This window comes from Mixophyes fleayi, chromosome 10, assembly GCF_038048845.1.
Source record: "Mixophyes fleayi isolate aMixFle1 chromosome 10, aMixFle1.hap1, whole genome shotgun sequence".
Classification (NCBI taxonomy): domain Eukaryota; kingdom Metazoa; phylum Chordata; class Amphibia; order Anura; family Limnodynastidae; genus Mixophyes; species Mixophyes fleayi.
The window spans coordinates 17,060,375-17,082,034 of NC_134411.1; the positions used below are offsets into that span (position 1 = coordinate 17,060,375).

At 40.0% G+C, this 21,660-nt stretch overlaps 1 protein-coding gene across 2 annotated transcripts in view; it reads left to right on the forward strand.

Moving 5' to 3' along the window:
* The window catches only part of PTDSS2 (phosphatidylserine synthase 2), a 43,705-nt gene extending 22,697 nt beyond the window's left edge, over window positions 1-21,008 (forward strand). For both annotated transcript variants that reach the window (XM_075187996.1, XM_075187998.1), the window contains 11 exons: window positions 1,214-1,315; window positions 4,593-4,675; window positions 6,308-6,375; window positions 7,424-7,558; window positions 10,701-10,751; window positions 11,149-11,262; window positions 11,833-11,951; window positions 14,987-15,101; window positions 18,019-18,164; window positions 19,663-19,848; window positions 20,767-21,008. In XM_075187996.1, coding sequence (XP_075044097.1) covers window positions 1,214-1,315; window positions 4,593-4,675; window positions 6,308-6,375; window positions 7,424-7,558; window positions 10,701-10,751; window positions 11,149-11,262; window positions 11,833-11,951; window positions 14,987-15,101; window positions 18,019-18,164; window positions 19,663-19,848; window positions 20,767-20,881 — 1,234 coding nt within the window. In that variant the 3' untranslated portion in view covers window positions 20,882-21,008. The remainder of the gene's footprint in view (window positions 1-1,213; window positions 1,316-4,592; window positions 4,676-6,307; window positions 6,376-7,423; window positions 7,559-10,700; window positions 10,752-11,148; window positions 11,263-11,832; window positions 11,952-14,986; window positions 15,102-18,018; window positions 18,165-19,662; window positions 19,849-20,766) is intronic.
* Window positions 21,009-21,660: the final 652 nt, after the last annotated feature.

The window sequence follows — 21,660 nt, forward strand, 5'->3', positions numbered from 1 at the left end:
CTAATCACGTTCGGATGCTGATGGTTCGGCTCAGTCCGCGTTAGTATAGTTGAGGTAATACTTTAATAGATTTTTATGTAAAACAGTGAGCAATGTATTTATCCATCGTCTCATATTTGGAAATTTTGACTTTGGAGTTTAATCGTCCTTTTAAAATATATCTTTTCAATTGAATCTAGCTATGGCTAATGGCAGGTACTGACTTAAATATGTACAGTTATCACTGTTAACACACCTTCAATTTTGATTTTTGTAAACGTCATGGTTTATACTATCCCAGATCTCTGGCTTCTTATCTTGAGCTGCTGTGTGGTGTTGCACAGCCCAGCAAGTCCATGTGGTCCAGGTTAAAATACTCTCTTGATTACTTATAGCTGGTGATTTAGAGCACTTAAGTTTTATCTGTCTGATTTACACTTATGGGGAGTAATTAAATTCCCCGTGTTCTTTAGAACAATGTGGGCCGTGCCAAATCACCGTTACTACGGTAATCGTATCGCCGTGCTGAGAGGAAAATCAGCGTTGACGTTACCGTAGTACCGGTACTAATGCACACTATTACCCTAGTAACTGGAATGGTGCACGACCCAAATTGATTTCTCCCCATGGTGTTTAATCAAATCCCCACTCCTAATGATCCTCATGATATTTTTCAGCAGGTTCTATGTGCAGTTAATCCCTCTGCTCTGATCCTTCATGGTACCATGTCTGGTTATGTAGACTCGTGCCATCATGCAGCTGTCCTGCCTCTCTCATACATGGTAATCTGTATTTCATAGCATATTGTAGAGAAACCTAGTACATACTATATAGTGTAATGGAGAAAAACTGCATGAATAAGTTGGACTACGGACTCTTTTAAAAAAGTATATTACCAATCCGGCTCTGAGCAGGTGGTTGTTCACCAGGGAGGTAAGTAAATAAAATGAAAAAAAATAAAAAAAATAGCGTCCCGCGGCTGCACTTTGAACTGGACAAGTTTTTTCAACTGAAATGTCCTCTTGCTCTTTTTTTGTAGTTTTTCTATTTTGCATTGATGAAACCCTAAAAACCCTAAAAGGCTCGAGATTAACACTTTTTAGCGATTTATATTAACTGCTTTGAATTTGTTACAAAAATTCTGATTTACGGTTTGACCAGGATAAATGTGTGGTGTTTTCATAATATAACGCTTATGTTTTGTCTTTTGTGTTTTTTCACAAAATGTTTATAGGAGAGCTCACACGCTAACCGTGCTATTTATCCTCACGTGTTCCTTGGTCTACGTCACATTACTTGAAGAAACTCCCCAAGACACTGCATACAATACAAAAAGGTAGACTTTTAATGCTCTATTTACACACCTAATTATCAGGTATAAGTCTGGCATATAGAATTCTTGCTTGTCACTTGGAACAAATCTTTATAACGTGTGTTTCTGTGAACGAAGACATCATAAAACTGCTGAGATATGAATGAGACCTTAGAACAAACTGCATTAATGTTAAAGTATAAGGGGGAAATTATGTTAAAATGAAAATATTTCCAAAACAAATTATTTCTGAACCTGTGTAGTATTTTTAAATTATTTTTTTTTTATAAATGGTTCTTGTTCACTGTAAAATGGGTAATCCTTCAGTTGTCAGAAATGTAAACTTAGTTTTGTTTTGACCATTATCAATAAGCACACCTGGCATTGTTTGTTGGATCCTGTTTGTAGCAGCAAGGTTAATGTGTGAATAAGAACCTATTCTGACAATCGTCCCCTTTACTGTGCTATAACCACGAGGCCTACTGTTGTATCCTCAGACTAATCGCAGGGTTGGTTTACCTACACTACCTCCTACCTGTGGCCAAGAGCTTTCATTAAGGCAGGATTTCCCAAACCCAGTCCTCAGGGCTCCCCAACAGTGCAGGTTTTCCATATCTCCTTGCTGGAGCACAGGTGTATTCATTACTGACAGACACATTGTAACAGATCCACAGGTGGTCCTAATTATGTCAGATGTGATCCAGAAAACCTGCACTGTTGGGGAGCCCTGAGGACTGGGTTTGGGAAACCCTGCATTAAGGGTTAAATCTACATTTTAAGTTTTGGGTGTAATTTGGTGACTTGAAATAAAATCCAACATTTTACATCCTGCTGCTTGTATGACAACCTGCACAATGACTGTCAGTATAAGAGTTATCACCTGCTCAAACACTGCATGCGTTCGGGGAAGTGCTGAATGACCCCGTCCACTGAGCGTTGCTAAGAAACGTTTTGTATTGTACTTCAGGACACCTAAATCTGCCTGAATCTTAACTATATAGTGAATTTACATTTTTATATCATGGCTTCCCTTTAAGTTATCATTTTATGTGATAAAAAGTCCCAGTAGCAGCCCTTAATAGGAAGCATGTATAAATCTGTCTCTGGCAGGGCAAGTTCAGTCTTCTCTTGGAGCTAGAAGAATTGTATGTAAAGGGTGTTATCTGTGGCAGGATATTATGAGCTCAGGGATTACCTCTGTGTAACCTGTCAGATAAGTAAGCTGTGACTTAGTAAGGTACTCTACATAAGGCACTTGTATGAAGCAAAGGTACTACGGGTGATGGGTAGATTGGCTGAAATAGGCTACACAGTCGTCACTAGGAGGGTGTACGCCTTGCACTACAATAAACTGTGTATATGAGATGTTTGTATTACAGCATTATACACAGCTTCTTACAAAACACTGTTACTGCTTGCATTGGAAAATCCTTGTTTTACACATTTACTTAAAGCAGCTCTCGGAAGACAATGTTGGCATTTATCCTTTTGGTTAGTGGGAGCCCTGCTTGAGTCTGTGCATAGTACTACAGTCTATTCATCCAGGCCAGCAGAGACAGAAGTTCTCAGTGCGGAACGAACAAACCTTCACTTCATAATTGTCGTCTTTTTCTATTTGTTGGAAGGAGCAGCACTTTGCAGAGTGATTGTTACAGCACCAATGAAGACACCTGTTTACGAAGTAGCTTGTATGGAGAACGGTCTCCCCCTCCCCCTTTAAAACTCGTGATTTGTGTTCCTATCTGGAGATTTCCTGTTTATTCCTAGTGTTCAGGGAACAGCAATAGGAAACTTACATGCTCCTATCCTCTCTGCAGCCCTTCCTGTCCAGTTTCTTGTACAGGATTTTTTTAAAAAATAGTCTGTTCTAGTTGAACTTTTGGACTGTTGTGTATTGAAGGGGTCGCGGCTCATTTTTGTATGTTTAAAGCAGGCGGGGTGTGAGCATGTAGCCAGTCAGATCCTCAATGTTCAGAGTACTCCTAAGATGTTTGGTTTTGTGGGAGGCGCTGTTAACTCCGGTGGTTCATCATCATCACCATTTATTTATATAGCGCTACCGATTCCGCAGCACTGTACAGAGAACTCATTCACATCAGTCCCTGCCCCATTGGAGCTTACAGTCTAAATTCCCTAACATACACACACAGACAGAGAGAGACTAGGGTCAATTTTGATAGCAGCCAATTAACCTACTAGTATGTTTTTGGAATGTGGGAGGAAACCAGAGCACCCAGAGGAAACCCACGCAAACACGGGGAGAACATACAAACTCCACACAGATAAGGCCATGGTTGGGAATTGAACTCATGACCCCAGTGCTGTGAGGCAGAAGTGCTAACCACTGAGCCACCGTGCTGGTTTAAGGTTACTAGTGATTCAAGCTCCCCATGTATGAAGCCCTATTCGTTGTAAAGGTAGGAACCGTGTAGAGCACTAAAGGATGGGGAGCCACAAGTCCCAGAATGCCTTGATTGCTAGTATGTTGCCCAAGTCTGGTCTAAACAAATGAGTATTGCAGACCGGTTTAAATCCATGAGCAACATGGACCAATTTAATAGCTGTCTAAGACTGAATTAACGCCAAAACGTGGTTTGTTTGAACGCAAAAAGAGCAGTGGTCTCCATCAGCATTTGATGTGACTGATCAAACGTCCGTGTAGGCTGCCTGCAAATCTGATCTGTTAAGAAGCTTGATTTGCAAACATACGTTTTTCTATTCCAATGGCTCAATTTCAAATATAAATTAGGGAAGTCGTCTTGGTGCGTTTTACATATCGTGCACTAAAGAAAAATAACAGCTACAAAGAAATGCAATCAGAACTCTTATTTAAAAAGGTTATAATGTTTATTTTGAAAATGTGTATTGCACTCCGTCTTCACAAGAACTACCAACAGGTCATGTGGTCAGGATTTCTTTAATCATGCACAGACTAGTTAATCTATTTGGCTGGGTCAGTAATTATCCCACCTATTTCTACAGACAGAAATCCTGAAAACATGACCTGTTAGCTATTGAGGACTGTGTTTGGTCACCTCTGACCTAAATTATATATATACAGTGCCTTCAAAAAAATATTCCGCCCCATCCCCTATTTTTACATAAGTGTCTCTCAACCGGGAATTTTCTTTTTTTAAATGGGAAATTTTATTCAAACCCCAGAAATCTCAACTGTTAAAATAACTTTTTCTAACTGTTGAAGTTGGTATTTTTTTTTATTTTTTTTTGTAATTTTAGCTTTTCGTATGCATTTTGGTTTCCATTTAATTCACTTTTCTCCATATATATTTGACTTTTGCAGAGGGATTGTTGCCAGCATATTGGTGTTTTTGTGTTTTGGAGTCACACAAGCTAAAGATGGACCATTTTCAAGACCTCATCCAGGTATTCTTTATATATCTTGTTTTGCTCTGGAATATGCAGAGGTGGTGAAGTTCTAATGGGATAATGTTTATTTAAAAAAAATGTTTGTGATAACAAAAAGGAACTGTATTTTTGTCATCAGTGTGTTGTCTCCTTCTGTACTTTTCAGTTGTGCTTTTTAATATTGATGGGCAACATGAAAGAGGTGGAGGTTACATGTGGGGCCGTCAAAGCGGCATCACAAAGGAAGGAGGGATAGCACAGCGCACTGTCCAGCGGATGTCCTGTGACGCAGAAGTCTGCTGTTCCTGTTCTAATAAGATTGAGAGCAGTCAGCTGCGGTGGGGGGGGCAGTCTGCAGGTGAAGGCTCGGAGGGCTTCCGGTTTCCTGTGGGGGTTACCTGTTGCCCACCACTGCTTTACATGATCAGCCAGAGTTTCAGTGCCCTGGGATGACACAAACTTATCTAAACACAGTTGCAGTGTCTGCTTCCAAGGCAGCAAGAGTGACTCTGATCTAAATACATGTTTGACAAGTACATAAGGAAGAAGCTAGGAAAAAGCAGCAGTATCTTTGATTACATAAAAGGCTACACAACATAATTGGTTATTTCCATGGCGTACACCCCTTTGTAAAAAAATAAATTCTTAGACTATCCTGATTTTTATTTTGGGTTTTTGTTTTTATATAAATAAATGTGTTCACTTGTATACAAGTTACTAAGTAATCATACTCTTGTTCAGCTAACAGGTTACCACTCCTACCACTGGATGCTAGTGGCTGGAGATTAGTTGGGTGTACAAATCCAGTGGCATAAAATGGTTCTTGACCACATAACGGATACCCCTGAGCTGTTCTCCAGACCAGGTGGCCATATCCACAAATAAAAACCCACCCCTGCCACTTGTGTGTTTTTTTTGCAGTGCCAAAGAGATTACTCCCATCTGTTAGGTAGAACATGCTACTTGAAATAACAAACACTTAATTCTGACAATATAGAACACCATGTTGTGCCTTCAGGTAAGGAACAGGGGTTTGGACATTGATGTATATGCAATAATTTTTGTTTTTACTCCCTTTTTTGGAGTTGTCTGCAAGTGTAGTTATGAAAGTATTAAAAGCTTGTTGCAAAATGTAGCACGGTAAATATAACTTTTATTGTTAACCGACATCTTTAAATGCACTATCTTACAAAATGTTATCCAGTTTGTGAACAGGATTACATAGTGTGCTCACACCTCCCATGTAATCACACCGCTCCTGAGAAACTTTCTATGACCTCCTGAAGCTATGGGAGGTCTGCCAGCACATTTGCACTGAATGATCATGAGATTTGCAGAATCTATTTTAAATGTGTAAGCCATTCTAGCCGGAAGTACATGGAGGGAAACAGAATTGTAGCTGATTTTATTAAGAAAGGTATGTGTTGTAGTGCTTACTATAATTAGTCTGTTACTCAGAACCTGCGTGACTGGGCAACTTTACCTTTATTGAGTCCATGTTTCGTCTGAGCTGAAAACCAAAAGTTGGAAAGGGACAGTATTTCAATAAACAATTTTTTACATAGTAATGAGCTGACCTTTAATGACTACTATGCGAGGAGCCCTAATTACTATGACGTGTTGGTAACTCTGCAATTCTGTGTCTTACAGCTTATTGGAGGTTCTGGCTGTGTGTTAGTGTGGTGTACGAGCTATTCCTCATATTCATTCTCTTTCAGGTAAGACTCCAAATGTGAGAGGCACTTGGGTATAACATTGCACACTAATGGTAACTGGGCAGATCCTTAAATAGATACTAAATTAAACCATTACTTTTATGTGAATTGGCTCTGAGATTAAAAAGAAGTCCATTTGTAGTCTGGTAATGCCACATGTATAATTATGTAGTCAGTCTGGTCTGACCTAGCATGTGTTGGGGAAAATAAATGCACCTTGTAAGTACAATTTATGCTCCCTGCTGCATGTTGGACTGACCAATGGACTATGCTATTTTCTTTGAGCTATTCCAAACAGATGTTCTAGAATATGTTCTGGAGTGTTCCTCGTGACCACACCCCCCCCCCCCCCCCCCCCAGCCTGCCAAGGGCATGGCGGTCACTGATTGCATATCAGGGGACCCAACACACTAGTGTCCTTCATGTAGCGGTGTTATGCCCATAAGAACAATGACCATACAAAGTTAAAAAAGTGTGTGTTCTCCTGGACCTATAGGAAACCGCTAGAACTTAATGGGGCTTAACGGAGGAACATCACGGCTGCACATTTTTACCGTTTATGCAGTTCAAGTAACGTTCACTTTTGCTCGTGTCTCTAAGGGGTGTAAGCAGAAGTGAGCGTATATTTCACTAGACGAAATCGCTGCGTAGTCTCGCGGCCGTTTCGAGACACTACGCGGCGTGTTTTGTTTACAATTGAGCCTTCCCCAATGGGTTTTACTATGTGCATAAGTGTTAATTTGTGGTGCTGTCTGTTATGTTTCTTGTTTTTTCTTTCCTCTCCTATGTTTACAGTAGAATATCTATTTTTTGCTTTTTATGATGCATTTGTCCCATTTTTATTACAATTAACTTTTATCGTTTGGCTGACAGTCATAAAACAGTAAAATATGCGTTTGTGCCATGTCATTACTGTTCAGTTACGAAAGGGTTACAGAAATCATCCATAGAAGTTTAAAGCTGTGCTACTACCTAAGTAAGGTGCCCCATGCTCTAGCCGCTTTTCCCGCTTCTGTAATTTAATATATATTTATAAATACTTCTCTTGCAGACTGTACATGATGGAAGGCAATTCATGAAATTTATTGACCCCAAATTGGGTGTTCCTTTGCCAGAACGGGATTATGGTGGAAATTGTCTTATATATGATCCCGGCAATAAAACTGATCCTTATCACAACTTATGGGTAAGTGTGTGGTTTGTTACAGCACAACATGCTGATTGTTCCAACATAGTTTAATGCATTTCTTACAAACTGCTAGTACCTGATTTAGTAGATGTGTTACAAAGACTTTGCACTGAATCAATAAACTGTTTTCCTTTAATTTTTATGTCAAGTTGACTTTTTGCTTGTCTGGTGTATTTTGCGCATGTACTGTACCTATAACATACATCAAATTGACTTTGAACAGCGGGTTTCTTCATTACACTAACATGTTTCTGCTTTAAGGATACACATTGCGTCAAGTGTTTCCCAAAGGGTGATATTGAACTATACAGGTGCGCACACGGACATCTTTACTTTAACATACTTGAAGCCTTAATGCAAATGGTTTCATTATTTTTCATACTGTTAAGTATATAAAATGTCTGCATTCTCCTTTATGCACTATCCATTTCAAACTCTGAGCTGTATATAGACTTGCCCCCACCCTGGAGGTTTTACATGAGCGTTGTCACGTAAAGGCTGGGGGGGGGGGGGTAGTAAGCGTAGGGAGGAAGGTAGCTGTCAAAACACACACAATTATATCCTATTAGGTAAAGCAGCCTCATGGGGTGCTTATGTGCCAAAGGGGACCAGTATGGTCTGTTTATGAAAAGATTGGTTAATTGATTGGGCGGTGGGAGACTGGTTGTGTGTTTTGTATGCATTTCTTGTTTGTGCAATATCTTGCAAACAGTCAAGCAGCCAGAAGGTGACTGTAAAAGCTCATTCTTGTGCAGTATGAAGCACCCTGTGACTGCATGCATTGGCTGTTGTGTGATGTGTATAATCAGTGTTTGGAATGTGTGGTTGTGGGCATTAATCTGTCCTACAGGTTTATACATTTTTAAAGCTGAATGGCGGCATATATCATGGTGGCAGGCTATGGGAATGTAGCTTACCAGTTCGCTAGTTTCGGTGGCACTATAGGACTACTGATGAGGCGCTGGTTTATAATGAATTGGTAAGATCCATTTTCTCAGAGGACATATTGGTTTCTGCTGTTGTGCTTATGCCACAGGTACACTGTGACCTCCACATCCATCACTAGTTCTCTATTTATAAGTTATTAAATCACTTTGCTCTGGTACAAATGGAAGCAGATTTTCCCTAATCCTCAATAAACCATTTGCCAAGACATTATAAATACTTGTGCCTTGTTGCTCTATTAAGTGGCGTTTGAAAGCTTTTAATAAACGTTCTTAATTTTGATTATATCTATGTAAAGTGGAATTGAGCTCCATTTATAATAGGGGGAAAATCCCTGCATAAACTAACCTCTTTGAAGAGTCTAGGATGATTTTGATGGTCTGCTGCCAGTGTAATGCCTACATGTTGCAGTGGTACAGTAGGGGCTCTGGGGAAAACTCGCCCACGGATTTTCAAATGTTTTGTTCGTAACAGTTGTTTTAAATCTCCCTCCATAAGGACAGCTTTACAACACATGAATTAAGGGTGTATTAGGAAGGAATGGATCACTATTGATAGGGCTAAATGTCCTTTGAACCCATTATCACCAGTATATGTACTCTAGATTGCCATCTACATGCCCTGGAAATGGCAGAGAGTTCATGTAACATTCCATACCTGGAATCTATAGCAGACAGTCCAAGCCTGGATTACAAAGGATTGCACAGGATTTGTCCTCTAACCTCTAGTAACAATGACAAGCAAAATAAAGATAAGTAGTCTAAGCAAGGGCACAATGTGCTCATCGGCCACAAAGTGCTTTAAATCAGTGTATGAAAGAATTACATACAAGCATGGTGGGTCCCCAATATTTGTAAACGGTCTTAAAAATAAGTGTTGGAGAAAAAACACATACCTATTGTATATGTCACGTTGCTCAATTAAATGCATACAGTTCTATGCCTTCGGGGAGAGATTACTACTTCCATTTAAGTACACAATGTCTGAGATTAAAAAGTCTTACCCATGACTTGCTGTGTTGAGAAAACACAGGATCAGATTAAACACAGAAACTGCTAAATAGATGTCTTTATGCCATGAAAGAAGAACATAGACTAATCTGCTTTGAAATGCAGCAAGTGATAACCGAAAGCATTACGACCGTTCATGTTGCACAGGTTTGGCGCAATGTGTTTCCTTAGTGTCTGTTTCCTCACACATAATATTTGCTGTAAGCAAATGTTTTTTTTTGGGTCACACAATGGAATATTGATAGAATCCTACTACGCATGTCTGATGACTGAGCAGTACACCACATGTACTGTGCTTGGGGAATCACATTATGTTTGTACCCTGGCTTAAACTAATGAGCAGCACTAACGGTCAGTCACTTGCAGTTCCCCACTATCTTGATGCTCTCTGCGAGTGACTGACCCATACTTCCACTGCTGGCAACTGTCATTCAGTGTAAACTGCAGCTCATAACAACTTTCTATATATATTTACAATGACTCAACAGCAAACCATGTGGGTAGCTATGGTATTACAAGTAAAGCTTATTACTGGCTTGATGTTTAGCGTTAACATTACACAAGATATGTGATGTCTGTAGAATCGGCCAACATTAAAGAATAATTTGACTCTTGCTACACCTGTATTATGTACAGAAGCCTATGTGCCTTGTTGTATACACTTTTTAAAATGTATTCTGATGGCCTCTGTGCTTTCAGTTGTGGTAAGAAGTATATTGAGTGTTTTGAAATGTCGTTTTTTTGGTTTTTTTTTGGTCACTTGTAATATTTGGTTAGAAGCACTTTGGCTGAGCTTGTATAGTATGGCATGGCTCCAAACACATGTTTGAAATCTTGTATTAATCATCCATTTTTCAGTTGTCTGTACACCTCACTCATGTATATTACTATCCGCTATCAGTCAAAAATAAAATATGTAATATAGCAACTAGGGTAATTAGGAAATGGAATGTAGCCTTTGCAAACCTAACATACACACGACAAGCCAGGTGGAATGCTTTACAATGTGCTAATGGTGTGTTCTGCTGCTGGGACATGATAGAGGTCTACAGGTGTAATAGCCTGTTCTCAAAGTATTCACTGTTTGTGGTCTTCAACTACTCTTTAGATTCCTTTAATGCAATGGACAGATTTACACTCAAGTTTGCAATGTTTTCAGACTAATTATTTTAATATTTTTTCAGGATAAGATGGATGGCTTTGTACCTGCACACTTTCTTGGTTGGTACATAAAAGTAAGTTGTGATCAATTATTCCTTCTGTTTAGAATGTTTGGTGCAGTCTTGGTATTTCATGTTGAGAAATGTTGTGTCCTTGTCTACGTTAAGAAGACATAGTGGGGGGAATCCAATTGGCCGCATTACTTGAAAAAGTAACGCGGCCTGCGCACTATTACCGTTATTGCGGTAGTTTTAATGCCGGCTTTTTGCTCGCAGCTTTCTGAACTGAAAGCAGAAACCTGGGTTAATATTACTGTAATACGTTTAACGCAGCGGTACTTCGGGGGGGGGGGGGGAATTCAATTCCCCCGATGGCTGCCTCTATTGTACAGGCTGATGTTTATCTGTTTACAAAGAAGTTCTTTCATTATGTATGCATATTATCTGACCTGAAATGTTTGTCCGATCTCAGACACTAATGATCAGAGACTGGTGGATGTGTATGATGATCAGCGTTATGTTCGAGTTCCTGGAATACAGCTTGGAGCACCAGCTGCCCAACTTCAGTGAATGCTGGTGGGATCATGTAAGTTTTGTCATTTGTTCCAACAGACTATCACTCCGTACGTTCTCTTGGCTCATCTTTCTTACCAGACTCCATAGTCACTTATGTAAGTCTCCATGATGCAAGAGAAGTACTGTGTTGTCTCTACACACGTGCTGTGGCCATCAATTTCAGTCCTTTGGACTATTTCTACCCTGAGTGCTGTCATAAAATGACAACCAAGCTTATCTATAAGTGAAGGCAAGTGCAACAACATTTAGCAGCAGCAGTTGTTGTGATGGTTAAGCTTTTGTCTCGGACAATAATTTTTTTTTTCTTTACATGGCCGACTGTGGGGAAATCAGCTTGGACTCCATTAGGGTTACAAATGAAAATATAGATTCTTTTACAAACCATCTTAAACAGTCACTGAGTCAATCATTTCCCCATGCCGTGCTTTCGGACCTTCACATTTAATGTTCTGCTAGGTTAGAGGGGTTGGATTGCACACTGCAGTATATTAAAATACTTTCCTCAGCTTATTTTACTTTGTGATGTTTTATATGATAACCTTGAAATAAAGCATTAACTATTGATATATTTCTTTTAAAGTGGATAATGGACGTTCTAGTTTGCAATGGGTTCGGGATTTATTGTGGTATGAAGACCCTAAAATGGCTTTCGATGAAACCCTATCAGTGGCAGGGCCTTTGGAACATTCCTACATACAGGTACGTTTTATACACAAAACTTAGTCTGAGTTACTGGCAGCCTGGTAGATTACACTGCAGCAAGATACAGCTGCAATGTTTCTATAGAAGTAATGACTTATCAAGTTGATAAAACAATGGATTAGCAGATGACCTTATGTTAGCTTAGAAGACTCTAATGACAGCAGACCCACCTGGAAGGATCATTCTATAACTTGTGGCTCCTGGGTATTTACTCTAAAGTCTGCTAAGGCACTTATCACTATTATCTATATAGCGCCATTAATTCCGCAGAGCTGTACAGAGAACTCATTCACATCAGTCACTGCCCCATTGGAGTTTACAATATAAATCCCCTAACATACACACAGACCGAGAGAGACTAAGGGCAATTTAATAGCAGCCATTTAAGATAAAAGTATGTGTCATGAACACGCTCCCAGCTTCCATGACTTTGGGTGTTGCACACGATTCCAGCACTCAAGTCTCTTTCTATCCATCACACAGGTTATAGACCTGCTGAATCGTCCCACAACAGCGTTCTCACACCCCCCGACACACTTCAGGTTTGCCACCACATATTGAATATGGGCAATAGGACCCCTATATACTGGCACACAAGACTTCTGGCTACCCACAGGTTGGCAAAGCCCACACCAGCAATCAGAGTTAACTCGTCACACCTCCAGACTGTCACACAAATGTAAATGCAAGCTCACACTAGGCTTGTTAGTCAAAGGTTTTAACAAATCACACACCGGCATTCAAAGGGTTAACTTGGTCGAGCTATATTCTTAACAGGCTAATAGATTTGCTAGATTATCATGGATGTCACTTATAGATTTAATATACAAAGGTACAGGGCATTCAGATATAAAAAACAATGAACTGACATGATATACACAAGCAAAACAGGTCAAAATAAAAGGGATTACATTCAAGGTATAACTTGCATGAGTTGTATAATTTGTGCCATGGGAAACTGACTAGGAAGATGGATATCTTATCAGTGTGAATTGATTTCCCAAAAGACCCACAATTTGCTTCTTTTCAACACATGTTTTTTAAGCAAAATTAAATGGGACGGCCTTCACAGGGGCAGTGTTGATGCTAATAGGGAGGCAGGGATGTTCCCTGGATGTCAATATAGTTTGCTCACAAATATTACAAAAGTTTTGACCTTTGGTAAGCTTCCACAGATATATCCCAGAGACATAACTCCCCCTTCAAAAAACCGGTCATAATCTCCCGCACATTTAAATACCAAACATGATAGAATTATGACATGTCTTTCCCAAAAAAGTGATTATAGCTGTTCCCTGATACCGCAAGTACCTGTCATTCACAACCCTTGTGTGATTTCTGCCCCTCAGTATGGAGTAGCACCCAGATTTCCCAAAATATGAACTATGAAGACATTTTCTTTGAAGTTCATATTTCTATATACCTGTATACTCAGCCTTCAAATGCTGCCTTTGTCTGCAAGGATGTCAAGCTGTGAACAGCTCCAATAAGTCTACTCGGGTGTCCCAAAAACTAATTTTTGTCCGGATATAGCTCACCGCAGGGGCCTTTAAAGCTGCTACAGGTGACATTGCTATCTTCTAATGCTGGGATGTGCAGAGTCACCAAATACACACACACAACAGACTTTCTGACTTCACATTTTACACCTTAGTAGCTCAATTTATCAATGGATTCATTTGATATACCATATTTACACTGCAGTTATGATTTAGGCCTTATTCCCCACAATTATGCGATGGGTTAACCCTTAATTGCAAGTCCTCTGTTTACGACAGTGTTTTTGGATTGTGGGAAGAAACCGGAGCACCCGGAGGAAACCCACGCAAACACGGGGAGAACATACAAACTCCACACAGATAAGGGCATGGTTGGGAATCAAACTCATGACCCCAGTGCTGAGACACAGTATTGCTAACCACTAAGCCACCATGCTGCCCACTTCTCCAGTTGCATATACACTAACAAAAATAACCTTATAGCTGTGCCATAAGTCTGTATGTTTCCGAATCCCTGGATCTTGAGACAATATTAAACTTCTCAAGTAGTACTTCACAAAAATGTTTTAAAGTATTAACGTATTCTACACTTCTAGTTGTACTAGATAGAATCTGTTCTGCTGTTCTCCTCCAGGCTCCCACCCTCTTCGTTGTAAGTGCAGTTTGAGGAGCAGTAAACCGTAACTTATAGCATCTTTATCCTACCCTACCTGTCCTAAAATAACCAGCCCTGCATTGTGCAGGGTCTGAAGCCCTGCTTGGATAATATGGCTAATAATGAAGCCCTGCACATTGGTGAGGGGAGAAGAGATATGCTCTATGGTTTGATTTATAACATGTGGGGTGGTATAAAAATGTAATTTCACTAGTCATTTGAAGAGACAAACTGGTAAAATATTTACATGGTGTCTGTACTGGCATAACTATATACAGAGATGGTTACTGACTAAGTTACTACACATTGGGTAGTTGGTGTCCTCTACAGAATAAGTGTTTGCTGCAAGATTTGTTATAAGTCCCTTACTCACTGTCTTTGTATTTGCCTAAACATAAAGTGCAAACTGCAAGTGGATAGGAGTATAAATGCTAAGCGCTTAATATGCTGTTCATGACGTGGATATGCACATGATATGATCACTTTCTTTGATAAGCATTTACAAATGTGTCGAACAGCAGCAATAAAAAAGCTTTACCCATTCATTTCAAATATATACATTGAATACAAACTTTATATTTCATTTTGTTTGCCTAAACTCGTTACTTTTCCAGCCTAGAAAACACTGGACTGTTACACACAGACAGCAGAGAAGTCCATTTTGTAGCATTTTATTAGCATCACTGAAGACCTGTACTGCACTTTTACTAAGAATATATAATCATTGTAACTACAATTATGAAGTATTGCAATACGTTGTGCCTTACATAAATTTCACTTTTGATTACAATTTAACAATGACCTCTTTTGGGTTGGTAAAATGGAAACTATGCAATTAGAAGTTTTCTGTAAGTGCCAATTCTGTTTTCCATTTCCAGGGGCAAAATGAAGAGGATTGCCTTCCAGTTCACACCATACAGCTGGGTGAAATTTGAATGGAAGCCGGCTTCCAATCTGCGCAGATGGTTAGCAGTGTGCGGAATCATATTTGTAGTAAGTATCTACATAAACCCTTACACTTTTTTTTTTATTTCTTTTTAAATTCTATAATTACAATCAATTTTTTGTTAATTCCCCAAACGTAACATCTGTTTTGGTGGCCACATACAGCCTATTCTTACCAGTCCACCTGACTCTCCTCCTTGCAATACTTGTGGGATGCCGCATTGGATGAGATTTGTTTGGGGCCCAACAGATCTGTTCCACCTTCCCTGGGACCTGTTGGTGCAGACAATAAACAAACTGTTTAGTATATAGCTCACTTGGCTGATCACTGGCTGTTCTATACCAGGCAGTAACACTTATAGCAGAGCTGAGTGACTTCACAAAGGTTGTTTAGACTGATCATGTGACTGACTTGTATCATCAATTTGCCTGCATTTCACCACTCAATGCATATGTTCACAAGTTTCCTTAATTTCCTTGCACGGACATGCGTGCGTATATAATAGCAGGTGACCCTTTGGCACAGGCTTTCCAAATTTTAAATTACGACTTAATTTACAATTTATTTGTATATATGATGCCTAGTGCCCCATACACAATGTTACCATATACTTTTGGTGGGGGGCAGAGTGTGGATGTCTCTTCTTATTGCTGGGGGCATTATTTATTGTTGAAATGGCTTGTCTTGTATATAAATGCCTATATTCACAGGCTCCCACAGCTTCATAAGCATGTGCTTGCCTGAATGTAGTTCTGTTTGGTTCAGTCTGTGGCCTGTTCTAACTCACCATTATGACATCACATACAGATGTCATAATACCTGGATACTTTAAGGGAGAGGATTTAGCTGCAGGTGGAGAATGTGCTGAACTTAGACTCCACCGAGGACTGTTGTATTCTTGGACTTGTCCTGCCAATTGTGACCTAAAAACTAACGGGCTGGTTACAGGGAACTAGTATTACAGGCTGCTTATATTTGTGGCTTATTAACGGTTGATCGTGTTATTGCTGGTATATTACTGGGTGCATCTAATTCTGCTAATATTACTCTGCATTACCGCTAATGGTGTCTTACTTTCCATTACTGTTACTGCTACACATACTAGTTGCTTAACATAAAAACATTTAGAGTTCCATTGCACTTCAGTAGAGATCCCTCAACTACAATATGAAATATTAACGGATTGTACCCAATATGTATTCTTGTTGCTAATTAAGCACAATGTACAGCACTCTGCAGGGTCTAGCAGGCTGCCCACTTGTTTACAGGGCTCTTATAGTGGTAGGAGAGACCGGATACCCCTCCTCCAGTTTCTGCTGGAGGTTGTCCTAGTTACATAACATCACCGCTAATATAAGAACACTGACGTTTGGATCAATGAGACGGAGCTTAGCGTAAATATGGCCACAGGTACCTACTTTTACACCTCAAATCTTTTATTCACATCTTTCCTGGTTCATACATTTGACTGATAATCTAATGATTTTTACTTGTCCATTTATTAATTTCAGCTCTGCTCTCCAGTCTGCCCAGTACAGTCCTCATATTTGCCACATAAAATCTGTTTTCCTTGAACACAGGCTTCTGATGCAGCTACATTTTATAAAACTAGTTATCATATATATAGCCCTCCTCCTCGAGGGTCCTCCACCCCACGTCCACTCTCCCTCCTCCCCCCTGGGGGTCTCCCTGTCTTCCGCGCCCTCCTTCTTGGGCCCCGTCGTTTGCGGATCCTCCCTCCCCCTTCCCCCCCCTCTCTAGCTGTGCATTGAGCGTACTGAGTTGCTGTGTTTACTGTACTGTGCTGTCTCCCATTGTATTGTGATTTTGTTTGTCTCTGTACGGTGCTGCGGATGCCTTGTGGCGCCTTATAAATAAATATTAATAATAATAATATATTTAACCTTATCTTTAACTATATTTGGCACAAGTAAGGGTGCTGTATTCTTGTTTTAACGTATTCGGGGCCCTGTTTAGATAACTTGTTCTGCTTCAACCAGAATTTTTACATATCTGTAATATTTGTTGTGGTCACTAGAGGGAGCACCAGTTCCTGTGGAGCAGTTTTTCTCACACCAAGAAGTTTTAAACCCTCTTTATATTGCAGTTGTTTAACAAGGTTTGCTATAGCTTTCATTGCAGCTTATGTCCATTCTCTGCTGCAATTCCGATGCCACCAAAACTGACTTGATAAGTTATTTGCAATGGAATTTACAAGTCTGGTGTTGGGATGATGTAGTTTCTTCTCTGTACCAAAGCAAAGGAGGTCTTTTGTGGCTGGGGGGTTTCACTGTCCTGTCTACTCAAGTGCAGGATCTCACAGGGGGAGGGAATAAGAATAAGCAGTGAAGTTTAATTTTGCATGCAAACTATATATAAGCTTAAAAAAAATCTCTTGAAGGTCACTTTTCTCCTCTATTAAGACAATGGCCTATCTGGTTGCACATTTTGGGTAGCTACATCATATCTAATGGCTCTCGTTACAATCTTTACATGGGAAACCATTTGAGCTGCTTTATGTCAATTTTGTTTTCTAGCATCGCTGGAATTCCAAATATTCAGCAACAGCTATTGGGGTTGGATGTTTAACCCCCCCCCCTGTGCTGTGTTCCTTAGACCACGGTACTCTGCACTACAACCGGTTTCCCATGTACACCATTGTACACAGAATATCATACAGCGGCCTCTCCTCCTCTAATGGGGTATATTTATAACCAATTTATAAAAGGCAGGCGCTTTAAAAAAAACAAAAAAAACCCACTAGCTAGAGGGAGGGATTTCTTTTTAGTAATATATTTTACTAGGTGGTGATAATGCAACTTTAAAGTAACATACCACCAATTCTAGACAGGCAGAGGAATCTGCCGACACATTTTATAATGTATAAGCACTACGTTTGATAGCAGGTGTACTCGGCAGAGTCCACATTATCCTATTTATTTAACAGTACTTTCTCTTTCCCAGTTTTTACTGGCAGAACTCAACACATTTTACCTCAAATTTGTCCTGTGGATGCCTCCAGAACACTACCTGGTTTTATTGCGGTTGGTGTTTTTCGTGAATGTGGGAGGTGTGGCCATGAGAGAGATCTACGATTTCATGGATGACTTGTAAGTGCAGTGTACACTTAATTCTTTTTTTTTTTTTTCTATAGCCAAGTATACATTTACTGTTGTGTCCCCGATTATTTCTCAGTTGGTTGTTATCCAATGCAAGTTGTCAGTACCAGCCTCCAACACTCAGTTCACTTAAAATCCTTAACAGAACCCAGCTGGACTCAGGCTAGAGATGACATAACTCCTCTCTCATGTATTACTGCTAACCTTCGGTACTGCACTCCTCAAGTGCCCGAGTACCAACTGAGTCCAACATCTATACTGTTCCAGGGCTGTACTTGGAGGTATAGCAGCTATTTGTGTTTCTTAAATGCCTTTGTCCAGTCTCCCCGACAGCAGCACACTCATACCCGCATCTCTATCTGCAGAGTCCTCATACCAGCTAAGTACTCTGCTGCTTTCACAGAGGGCCGTAACCTGGGTCCTCACAGACTGACGTCCGTGTGGGTCTTGGACTCTGCGCCAGTGTATTTGGCTGTGCCAATCCCGCCTGCTAGTTGTCATGTGTGTACTCCTACACTTGCTGTCTTTCTGTTCTACAGGGTCACTGCAATGTACTCCATTGTAGCCATTTTCTTATTACTTGCTACGTGCTGTTCAGACAGTGCCAGGACATCCCAGTGCCCTAGTACAAGTTATGCGTTGCCCAGGCAGTACCTACAAACTGTGTTCTCTGCTGCACGGTACCAAACCTTCACACTTCGTGTACTCGGCTGTACCCTCAGCATTTTGTCCTACAGTGTAAAACAGCTCAGTGTATTCCAGTGAGACAATCTCTTTTGTATCCCATCAGTACACCTTCCAGTGTGTTCCCCGTAGATGCAAAATCCTAAGTTCTCGCTCAAGTGTATGAGATTTTCCAGCTAATCGACACTAGATGGCAGCATAGTGTGATTTGTTCATTTTTCAAGAAAGCTGCACTTCAGAACTGGCAAATTAATTTTGTTAAATGGAGAAGTGTGAGAGGGAGGACCAATCTCTTTATTGCAGGTTTGTTAGTACAATTACTGCAAAGGGTATTCAGCTTACATACTTAATTTGCCTCAGATTTCCCTACTGACCAGTACTGGTAAGATAATGGTAATGTTATAAATAAGGTAGGAAAAATAAGCATTTGACCGCAGCTATGTGTTGTATAAACTAAACCGCTAAGATTGTCTTTATGGATGTAAGGGCCACTTTGGTGGTGATCTGCTCCCCACCTAGAGGGTCAGGCAGACACAGCACTCCTGTGCTGCAAGATCACTAAGCGGCGCTCCTAGGGGTCTCACCACATCCCTTCCCCCCTCTTACCATTTGTACTTATAATTGGTGACTCATAATTTGAAATAAAAACAATGATGCAAGTTGTTATACCATAGTCTCCAGTTATAGCTTACATGTTCTAATTGTGTTAACCACCTAATAAACAATGTATTTATTCCCCAGTAATCGTTGCAGTGTAATGTGCTTCATTTTTTTTGTTGCTTTTTTTTTTTTTTTTTTTTTTAAGAAAGTTCCATAAAAAGCTGGGCCAACAAGCGTGGATGGTGGCTGCAATCACCGTGACAGAGTTCCTGATTGTTATAAAATATGACCCTTACACCTTAACACTACCACTACCGTTCTACGTCACGCAGTGTTGGATTCTGGGTATTGTTCTCGTACTCTTGTGGACAGCATGGCGTTTCTTTATCAGGTATGAGAACTGGAGATGTAATAGACAAATTCCTGTATAACTATTAATAACAAATACAAGTTGCGTGTTTTACACTAAGTCTCAAGTAATACACATTGTCTGTAACTATACAATAGATCTTCTAAGGCTGCTTTCTATGCAAGCTTCCTACAACTATAGACAGGGAGTTCCCACTCTCAAGCTAATGTGTCCCAGCAAGAAGTCCGTGAAAGGATCTCACGCGTTTTACTTTTTATGGCAGGCCAGAACCACCCAGATATCGCACATCTGACAACATATCGGTCAAATAACTCACCTTTTACACGTCAATCGCTATGGGGGCACAAACTATTCATTCTCTTAACCACAGTGTATTACTAGTAAAGACATTCAGTCACCCTTCTTTGGTATGAATACATGAACGCATAACTCTGTATCAGTTTGCTTAGAGATCATATAAACAGTGCATATACATCCTTACACAATGTGCTTATAGTAAAGTACAGTTACAGGTAAGATGATATATGTAGTATTCACTAACAAAGGCCGTTTCCAGTTTATCCAGAAATACAATTCCTGTTCTAATCTGAAGTAAGTGTTATGCATGTGAATCACTATATACAAGTCCCAGGCACACCATAGCATATATCCTAGACATGACTTGCACTTATACACGTGGGGAGATTCAGTTGGCTGTGATACACCGCCAGACATGGCCGCAGTTTCCTGCTATTAACATTGCTGGTTAGTTTGGTAAGGAGTGTCCACTCACTTTTACTTGCACCTCTATGTGGTACATGAGCGAGACTTCAGCCTCATCAGCTTTACATATGAATTGAATCTCTCCCTATTTTATTATATATGATGGAAATCATATAGGATTTGTATAGACAGTTCCTTGAGTCTTTCGCTGCATTTATTTCCTCCTTTCATCTCCAGAGACATTACGTTGCGCTATAAAGAAATTCACCGGCGGAAACAGGAGTACAGACCTGAAGAAGCGTTACAACAGAACGGGGAAGCAAATTCCGAAAGCAAAGCGAAAAAACTTTGAGCTTTCCAAAACAAACCATGCAAGCGGTCTTTCTACCCAACCCACCGTTACTGAACATGAATTGTACTTTTTATATTTTAATGTATTGGATACTACTGCTATTTAATAATGAAATCCATAAACCTTGTCCTACGCTTGCTTTTATTTTTTATTTTATTTTTTTTGTTCTCTCCTTGTGGAAAGGAAACTGGAACTTTGAAGGTCAAACCTGCTGTTTTGCACCAGGCACATGGAGAACCCTGCGTCTTTTGACCTGCAGCTTTTGTATATTGGCAAAGTATTTCAAATTGTAACTAGTGCGGTTATGTATTTTTGTTAGGTATTTCTGAAAGCTGAAGTTCTATTTTGAGACTTTATGAGCATTCCATATAGATGGTTCTTTACAAGTGATGTTTAATTTACAGTGGAGGCAGCCATTTTTATACCCACACATCCTACTAATTCATGATCAATATCCATGAGGTACCATGTCACGTGCCTCAGTAATACAACTGGTTCCCAGTGGTTTGCTGGCTCAGCCAGTATTTATGGACATGCGGCCTACCTACTGTCTAAGCTGTGTATATGAAACATTGCTCTTTTTATGGTTGATGGAATAATGTGCATTGTGTACCGTTGGATTGTAACTTGTTACATGTATATACAGACTTGCTGGACTAACTTTTTGAGTTCCAGGTTCCCTAGCTTGTAAATCTATAGACCAGGCCTGTCCAACCTGCGGCCCTCCAGGTGTTTTGAAACTACAAGCCCCAGCATGCTTTGCTGGTAGACATCCAGTT